At 48.4% G+C, this 10,000-nt stretch overlaps 1 protein-coding gene across 1 annotated transcript in view; it reads right to left on the reverse strand.

Moving 5' to 3' along the window:
• Window positions 1-10,000, reverse strand: part of LOC143294838 (uncharacterized) — a 56,141-nt gene that overhangs the window by 2,576 nt on the left and 43,565 nt on the right. Inside the window, exons 18-21 of the mRNA XM_076606343.1 lie at window positions 6,711-6,944; window positions 4,594-4,836; window positions 2,706-2,945; window positions 1,077-1,148 (exon numbers count right to left, since the gene is read on the reverse strand). Of these exons, the coding sequence (XP_076462458.1) occupies window positions 1,077-1,148; window positions 2,706-2,945; window positions 4,594-4,836; window positions 6,711-6,944 (789 nt within the window). The remainder of the gene's footprint in view (window positions 1-1,076; window positions 1,149-2,705; window positions 2,946-4,593; window positions 4,837-6,710; window positions 6,945-10,000) is intronic.

Consider the following 10,000-nt stretch of genomic DNA (forward strand, 5'->3'; position numbering starts at 1 on the left):
GCCGCCGATACTTTCTCCCCCTCCACTAGACCTTGAGTGGTGGCCTGGACGCTAGTCATTTGGATGAGACGATAAACCGAGGTCCCGTGTGCAGCATGCACTTAGCGCACGTAAAAGAACCCACGGCAACAAAAGGGTTGTTCCTGTAGAAAATTCCATTTCGATAGGGAAAACAAATAAAAACTGCACGCTGGAAAAGATGCAAAAAAAATGGGTGGCTCTGTAGTGTAGCAACGCGTTCTCCCTGGGGAGTGCAGCCCGAATTTCACACAGAGAAATCTGTTGTGATAAAAAGATATAGAAATACAAATATATATACATACACATGTATGGACTGCACCGTACTCTGACGACGCGCTGTCCCCCCGGGAGAGCAGAATGAATTTCACACAGAGAAATGCGATGTGACAAAAGTAATACAATACACCGCAATACAGTGCAATACAATACGATGGACTGCAATGCAGTACAATACAATACACAATGCAACGGAGCACAACACAGTACAATACACCTCAATACGTCACAACACAACACAATACGACAAAACACAACACAATACGACGCGTCACAACACAATACGACACAATGCAACGCAACGCAGCACAGTTCAAGACAATATAATACAGTGCAGCACAACACAGCACAACACAACACACCACAACAGAACACAATACAATACAACACGACACAACACAGTACAACACAACACAACACAACACAGCATAACACGACACACCACAACAGAACACAATACAATACAACTCACCACAACGCAACACAATACAACTCAACACAACACAACACAACATAACACGACACACCACAACATAACACAATACAATACAACACAACACAACAAAGCACAACACAGTGCAACTCAACGCAACGCAACTCAATACAATACAACACAACACACTACAACAGAACACAACACAACACAACACAACACAAAACGACACAATGCAACATAACATAATACAACACAATACAACTCACCACAACGGAACACAATACAACCCAACCCAACACAACACAACAGAACACACTACAACACAACACAGCACAAAACCTACCGGAAGAGTAGCCACTGTCGTCACTCTTTTGGCTCTGGGCGCTGGCTGCGTTACCCTGAGTCCCGTACTGACCTGAAATCAGTGATGTGTGCAGTCTTATTCTCCTTCATCTTCTGCTTCTTCCTCTTCTGCCCCTCAATGATTGTGGTACTACTGCTACTTCCACTACTAATACTAATACTACTACTACTACTGCTATTACTACTACTACTTCTACTATTACTACTGCTGCTGCTGCTGCTGCTGCTGCCAATGATGATAAAAATATGATAATGATGATAATAACAAAAATGATGATAATAATGATAACATGATGATGATGATGATAATGATAGTATTTGGTAATATTATGTGATAATGATACTACTAGTAATAATGATACCACTACTACTAATAATAATGATACTACTGGTAGCAGTAGTAGTAGTAGTAGTAGTAGTAATCGGCACCACCACCACCACCACCACCATGAATACATACATACATACATACATCACAATCACCAACCACACAACATCCCCTCCCTCCCCCCCCCAATCTCACTCCACCCCAACCCCTCCCGCCACCCCCACCCCCACCCCCGCACCCACCACTACCACCACCACTACCCCCACCAAAAAAATAAGAACAAAAAAAAAAAGAAGCATGAAAGAGCAAAACAAACCGAACCAACCCAACAAACACTACCACCTAGCCACCACCACCACCACTACCACCACTACTACCACCATCACCACCACCATCATCACCACCATCATCACCACCACCACCACCACTACTACCACCATCACCACCACCATCATCACCACCACCACCACCACTACTACCACCATCACCACCACCATCATCACCACCACCACCACCACTACTACCACCACCACCACCACCACTACTACCACCACCATCACCACCACCACTACCACCACCACCACCACCACTACCACCACATTCACCACCACCATCACCACCACCACCACCACCACCACCACCATCACAAGCCACCACCACCACCACCACCACCACCATCACCACCACCATCACCACCACTATCACAAGCCACCACCACCACCACCACCACCACTACCACCACCATCACCACCACCATCACCACCATCACAAGCCACCACCATCATCATCACCATCACCACCATCACCACCACCACCACCACCACCACCACCACCATCACCACCACCACCACCACCACTATCACAAGCCACCACCACCACCATCACCACCACCACCACCATCACCACCACCACCACTACCACCACCACTATGACGTCATCACGCCTCGCCCCGCCAATTGCGTGGTGCGTCATACAACAATACACACAACTGTCTGTCGCCCGTGTTTTCTACCGCCCTCCGCTGGACCTTGAGTGGCGGTATGGACGCTAGTCATTCGGATGAGACGAGAAACCGAGGTCCCGTGTGCAGCATGCTACATAGCGCACGTAGAAGAACCCACGGCAAAAAGAAAAAGGGTTTGTTCCATGGCAAAATCAAACTAAGGAGAAAGGGCGATAGCGGGATTCGAACCCACACCCTCACGGACTCTCTGCATTGGCAGCTGAGCGTCTTCCCCATTCTGCCACCTTCCTCCCAGTACAATACAACAAAATACTCACGAGCGTACACGTCGCAATAGGCCGTGGGCTCCAGCGTGACCTGGCCCGTGTTGGAGACGAGCGCGTCGCTGAGGCGGCATTCGGTGTAGTTGCCGCAGTAGTCGAAGCTGTGGCACGCGAAGCCGGTCTCCTGCACGCACAGCTTTGCGCACTGGGCTGGGGTCACGTCCTGCACCACGCGGTTGTCCCGCATCTTGACCTGCCGGTGAGCCTTCACCACGAAGTCCTGCACGTAGTCCCCTAGGATCCCGGGACACACATGACGATGAGGACGGGGAGGAGGAGGTGGTGGTGATGATGAAGAAGAAGAAGAAAGATGAAGATGACAAGAGTTAGCAATAACAAAAATCAACAATACCAACACGAAGATTACAGTATATTTACACTATCTACACCACGCAGTCCTGCACGTGGTCCCCAAGGAGCCCGGGACACACATGACGATGAGGAGGAGGTTGATGATGAGGGTGGTAGTGGTGATGATGATGATGATGATGATGATGATGATTAAGAAGAAGAAGGATGATGATGACAACAGCTAACAATAACATCAGGATGATTACAGTATATTTACACTGTTTACACCACGAAGTCTCGCACGTTGCTCCCTGCCCGGGACACACCTGATGATCAGGATGATGAGGGTGGTGGTCGTGATGGTGATGGCGTACGGATACTTATATAGCGCTTATCCTCGGTCGGTGACCAAGCTCTAAGCGATTTACAAAACAAAACAAAAAACAAAAAAAAACTCGGAGTCATTTGCACAACAGGCTGACAATTCCTGGGTAAGAGCCGATTGATGGCTGCCTTTGGGTGCTCATCATTCGTTTCCTGTGTCATTTGATCAGGTTTCAGTCACGCACACATACACACTCTGACAGACATGTAACATTTTACGTTTATGACTGTTTTGTTTGTTTCCCCTGCCATGAAGGCAGCCATACTCCGTGTTCGGGGGTGTGCATGCTGGGTATGTTCTTGTTTCCATAACTCACCGAACACTGACAGGATCTATAACGTACATATTTGATCTTCTGCGTGCGTATACACACGAAGGGGGTTCAGGCGCTAGCAGTTCTGCACATATGTTGACCTAGGAGATGGGAAAAATATCCACCCTCTTCCCACCAGGCACCGTTACCGAGATTCGAACCCGGGACCCTCACATTGATAGTCCAACACTGTAACCACTCGGCTATCGCGCCCGTCATGATGATGATAATGGTGAAGGTAATAAAGATGATGATTATAGTAATGACAATAAGGATGATGGTGATGAAACTACTACTGCTACTACTAATGACAATAAAAACAATCACAATAATGATAATAATAACCATTATTATCATCATCGTAATCGTAATGAATTACATTCAGCCGTTTCCCACGTAATGACCATCAGACCAGCATAGGAGGCAACTGCTGTCCCAACTGTCATGGGCTAGAATCTGATTATGATGGAGAGTGTCTTGCCCAAGTAACATCCCACCGCCCCCTCCCCCCAAAAAACTCTCTCTCTCGGCCAAGAAGGGTTTTTAGGACAGTCAGCGTTGGGGATGGTTCCCAAAAGGCCAACTAGCCCCGAAGACTGCTAGCACTAAGAGCCAGTGCAATCTTGCCTCCTAGGTTGAGAGTCATAGTCCTTCACAAACTAGACAGTCGGTGTTGGGATGTTTTCCAATAATCATGATGATAAAATTAATAAGAATCTTGCCTCCTAGTTTGAGAAGTCATAGCCCCTTCACAAAAAAGACTTAAACTGGACAGTTGGTGTTGGATGGTTCCCAATAATTATTATAAATAATGAAATAAATAAAGATTCAAAAAATAAAAAAAATATAATAGCAATAGCAAATGATAACAAAATCTTCAAGGGGTTCCTCACGCGAGTAGTGCGCGCAGTCGGGCTCCTGCTTGATGTCCGCCTTGGGCACGTCGTAGAAGTGGGTCTGGCCCAGGTAGCAGACGCCCAGCCTGGTGCAGAAGTCGAACGACTCGCAGTGGAAATCCGAGTAGTATGTGCACAGCTTGGCGCACTGGCTGGCCGACATCACGTTCTGGTAGACGGCGTTGGACGAAGACAGTACAGACCTGCCCGGGAACTGTTGGAAGTTGCTGGTGTAGTCGCCTGTCCAGAAAAGTGTGTGGAAGACTGAACTCAGAACTCAAAACGTTTTGGGTGTTTTTGTTGTTGTTGTTGTTTTTTAATTCAAAGATTTAAGGATCTTAGGCAAAGCCTCTTCTTCCAATCTGTGAGAATAAGAGGGAGAGGGAGATAGAGAAGGCGGTGGAAGGGGGGGGGGGGGGCGTGATAAGGGGGTGGGGCGGGGAAGGAAGAAATATAAGCATTGAAAAGGACAAACCGGAAATGACGAAGGCTAGAAAGAGAGAGCGGGGATTGGGGGGTGGGGGAGAGATGGTGGGGGGGGGGCGGAGAAAGAAGAGACACAGACACTAATAGAAAGACAGACAGAGAAGAAGAAAGAGAAAGAAAGACAGACACAAACACTAACAGAAAGAAAGACAGACAGAGAAGAAGAAAGAGAGAGAAGACAAAGCTAAAATCTTTGTTATCGAGAGTGATGTATGATAGTCGCTTTCGACCATGACCACCGGAACAGCAGAGGAGGTAACTGCTGTCCCTACTATCTGGGCTGGAATTTGATCATAGTGGAGAGTGTCTTGCCCACGTTACATCCCCACTCGCTCGGCCAAGAGGGTTTTAGGACAGTCGGCGTTGGGATGGTTCCCAAAGGCCAGCTAATCCGCAAGGCTGCAGCACAAAGAGCCAGCGCAATCTTGCCTCCTAGTTTGAGAGTCACAGTTCCCCACGAAAGACAAAGCTGTAAGTAATTCCCCATTGCAATGGAGAAACCATTGATAATACAGCTCTCACTTTGCTGTTGGCCCAGCTGTAAACTTATGTTAATCTGTGATATTGCTCATACATACTGGCCAATCGAGGGTAATAGACAAGCAAGTAGCGTGCTTTTTTGACATCCAACCCTCGCCTGAAAGAGGGAATAAAGCTAAAGAAACACACAAAACAAACAAAAGGAAATAAATCAAAATACAATCACTATACATACATCCTTGAAAAAGCCAAAGGGAAAGAGAGAGATTAGGCTGACATACAGAGACAGAGACAGAGAGATAGAAGTGAGTCTGGGTTTCTAGAGACAGAAGTGGAGGAGGGGTGGGAGGGGGGAGGGTTGGGCGGGGGGTGGGGGGGGGGGCAACTGTATATAGAGTCAAAGACAGACAGACAGACAGACAGACTGACAGAGACACAACAGAAGGGAGTGTTGAGAACCTAACGGACAGCAGAAAGAAAAGTTGAAAACAAAACACAACAACAACACCAAAAACTGTTTTTTGTTGTTCCAGTCTGTTTGTTTGTCTGTATTTTCTCCATACATATAACTATGTACTCACACTACCCACTTCCCTTCTTATATGTAGTATCATCTTCATTCATTCGGGGTTTTTTCTTTGAAATAAAAAAGACAAATGCATGTGACTGCGTAACACCCTGTCATGTGAACTGAATAAAAACAAGTTTAAAAAAGAAATAAAATTAAAAGTAAATTTTAGAAAAATAAATGATAATGATAATAATGATAACAACAACAACCTTCCCAATTATGTATTTCATACGAACACTGTGTTTATCTGTTGCCTTTTTTTTCTTTCTTTCTTTCTTTTTGCGTGTTTCGTCCATATTGTCTCCCACGTATGTATGTGCGTTAAACTTCCATGTGCTACCCAAGTGGAAAAAAAAGAAAGTTTTTGAAAAAAAAAATTAACAATAACAACAACACCAACAACAACACCAACAATAAGATCACTGACGATAGAACAGGTCGCAGCATGAACAACAACAACAACAACAACAACACCAACAATAAGATCACTGACGATAGAACAGGTCGCAGCATGAACAACAACAACAACAACAACAACAACAACAACAACAACAACACCAACAATAAGATCACTGACGATAGTACAGGTCGCAGCCAGAGCTGTCCTTCAGCATGTTTGGTCTCTCGTCGGGGTGCTGCTTGGAGATGAAGCAGGTGCCGGCCTCCCAGCAGTAGTGGAAGGATTGGCAGGGGAAGGTCATCTCCTCCAGACAGCTGGAGGCACAGTCGTCCACCGACAGCCCGGGGATAGCCATCTGGGACCCCTTGCCGAGCTTGTTGGGGATCACCTGGAAGTTGGCCATCACGCTGGCTGCAACAAACCAGGCACAGTCTCACTTGCAGTTGCGGGGTTCCAGTTTTCAGTTTGCAAGTTTCTCAAGGAGGAGCGTCGTTTGTGTTCTTCGATCGGACGAAGCTATACATGCTACACCACATCTGCTATAGCAGTAGGCAGCCTATAGTCTGACCAGCTTCAGTAACCCAACGCGCTTTGTCAAGGCTTTGGGTGCATGCATGATATAGATAGATAAATAGATAGATGATGGAGTCTCCCGTCGTTCCGACGGATGAGTAGGCAGGCAGGCTTATCTGTCGGTGTGTGTCCTCATATGGGAGAAGAGGCCGATTCTGGATGCGCAGCACTTCCCACAGGTGTTGCAAGGGAAAACGACTCCAGTAGTTGAGCCCTGCTTCCTTCGCTCACGCTTCTCCTTAATGGCCAGCGTTCTCATGTTTTCAAACGTCATTATGCCACTAGAGCACAGCATCCTCCAGCGAGAGCGGTCAAGGGCATCAGTTTCTCAGGAAGCGATGTCTATGTCACAGGCTTTGAGGTTCGTCTTCAAGGTGTCCTTGAAGCGCTTGCAGGGTCTTCCAAGTTCACGGTGGCCTTCCTTTAGCTGGCCATACAAAAGCATCTTCGGGATCCTGCTGTCTGTCATGCGAACAACGTGTCCTGTCCAGCATAGCTGGCACTGGATCAGCAGGCTTTCGATGCTGGGCAGGCCGCTCTTCTCTAGTACCTGGAGGCTGGAGACCCTGTCTTGCCACTTTATGCCGAGGATCTTTCGTAGGCATCTCTGGAGAAACTGCTCAACTTGTTGAATGTGACGGCGATACGTCGTCCATGTTTAACAGCAGTACAACAAGGTGGTCAGCACAACAGCTCTATAGGTTTTCATCTTGGTGCTGAGCCTGATGCCTTTGTTGTTCCACAGCCTGTTGTTGAGTCTGCCAAAGGCGGAGCTGGCCTTAGCGATGTGCAGCGTCACTTCTGCATCAAGGGCTCCGTTGCTGCATAGGGTGCTGCCCAGGTAACAAAACTTGTCGACTGATTTGATCTCTGTGTCATCGATCTTGATTACAGGTGGGGGTGAGGCACTTGCGTTCTGTGAGCTAGCTGGTTGGTACATGGACTCGGTCTTGCTGAGGCTGATGGTGAGTCCAAAGCGCCTGCAGGAGGTTGAGAACCTGTCCATAATGAACTGCATGTCCTCATGGGTGTGTGCAGCAAGCGCGCAGTCATTAGCAAAGAGGAATTCTCTCAACAGTGCCTCAAACACCCTGGACTTGGCGTGGAGTCGCCGCAAGTTGAAAAGTTTGCCGTCTGTGCGAAACTGAATGTAGATGCCCCGGTCACAGTCTTGGAAGGCATCAATCAGCATGGCAGAGAAGAGAATGGAGAACAGTGTGGGTGCCAGGACGCAGCCCTGCTTCACTCCATTTACCACAGGGAACTGATCCGACATGTCAGTATTTTCCTGTACTCTCGCCTGCATGCCATCGTGGAAAGATGCAATCAGCTGGATTAGGCTCTCTGGGCAGCCGAACTTTAGGAGGATCTTCCACAGACCACGGCGGTTCACCGTGTCGAAGGCCTTAGTCAGGTCTTCAAAGACCATGTGGAGCTCCTTGTTCTGCTCACGGCACTTCTCTTGCATCTGGCGTACGGCAAACACCATGTCACATGTTCCCCTGCCTGAGCGGAAGCCACACTGTGCTTCAGGGATGACTGTGTTGGAGACATGGTCAACCAATCTGTTCAGTATGATGCGGGCGAGGATCTTGCCGGCGATGCACAGGAGAGATATTCCACGGTGGTTATCGCAGGATGTTTTGTCTCCCTTCCGTTTGTAGATGTGGACAATAGAAGGATCCTTGAAATCCTGTGGGACCCCCCAACCCCCACCCCCCTCTTTCCCAGATAGACTGGAACAGGGCGGTCAGCTTGTCTGTCAGCACCTCGCCTCCATACTTGTAGATGTCAGCCTGGATTCCATCCGGTCCTGGTGCTTTTCCTGATGTTGTCAGCTTCAGGGCTTTCTGGGTCTCGACCTTGGTGGGAGGGGCAGCTAGCGAGTCACTGACTGGTAGCTGTGGGAGGGCTGCAATTGCCTCGTCAAATACGGACAAGTCCCTGTTGAGGAGGATGTTGAAGTGCTCTGCCCAGCGGGCAAGGATGTCTTTCTTGTCTGTCACGAGGGTGGTCTGGTCCAAGGCTCGGACAGGGGTTGATCCTGTGATTCTCGGCCATACACAGCTTGGAGACCATCATGGAAGGTCTTCATGTCGTGAGCATCAGCAGCGGACTGAAGCTCTTCGGACTTTCTCTCCCACCAGGTGTTCTTCATCTCACGCAGCCTCTTCTGTACAAGTTGCTTGGTTTGCAAGAACTGGTTCTCCTTCCTCTGGCAGCCTTTATCAGAAATGTATCCTGATGCCGTATATGCAGTGTGTTCAGGAGCTTGGAGATTCCAGAGTCGTTCTCGTCAAACCAGTCTTTGTGGCTCCTCTGTACAAAGCCGAGTGTGTCAGCTGCTGCTGTGGACACAGCATCTCTAAAGATGCTCCATACCTCTTCTACATCAGTCGATGCAGGAATTTCTTGGAGAGCTACTTGGATTTGCTGCTGCAGCACGTCCTTGGTGATAGGGAGGCGGTGGATGTTCAGCTTCCTAGGGGGTTTCTGCCTAGCTGGTTGGAGCTTGCGTGCAAGTCTGATGTTCATTTTGCTGCGTACCAGGCGATGTTCCGACCAACAGACTGCTCCTCTCATGCAGCGTGTAATGGAAACATCACCTCTGTCCCTCTGCCGGACAATCACATAGTCCAGCATGTGCCATTGCTTGGAGCGGGGGTGCATCCATGTGTTCTTGTACTTGTCCGCTTGTTGGAAGAGGGTGTTGGTAATGGTCAGTCCATGCTGCGCGCAGAGCGAGAGCAAAAGCAGTCCGTTGGAGTTGCACTTGCCAGTGCCGTGCTGTCCTAGGACTTTTGGCCACGAGGAGAAGTCCACGCCGACGCGGGCATTGAAATCCCCAAGGATGATCAGCCTGTTCTTTCTGTCTACCGCTGAAATGGTGCGGC

Source organism: Babylonia areolata, chromosome 20, assembly GCF_041734735.1.
Source record: "Babylonia areolata isolate BAREFJ2019XMU chromosome 20, ASM4173473v1, whole genome shotgun sequence".
In the NCBI taxonomy this organism is placed as follows: Eukaryota; Metazoa; Mollusca; class Gastropoda; order Neogastropoda; family Buccinidae; genus Babylonia; species Babylonia areolata.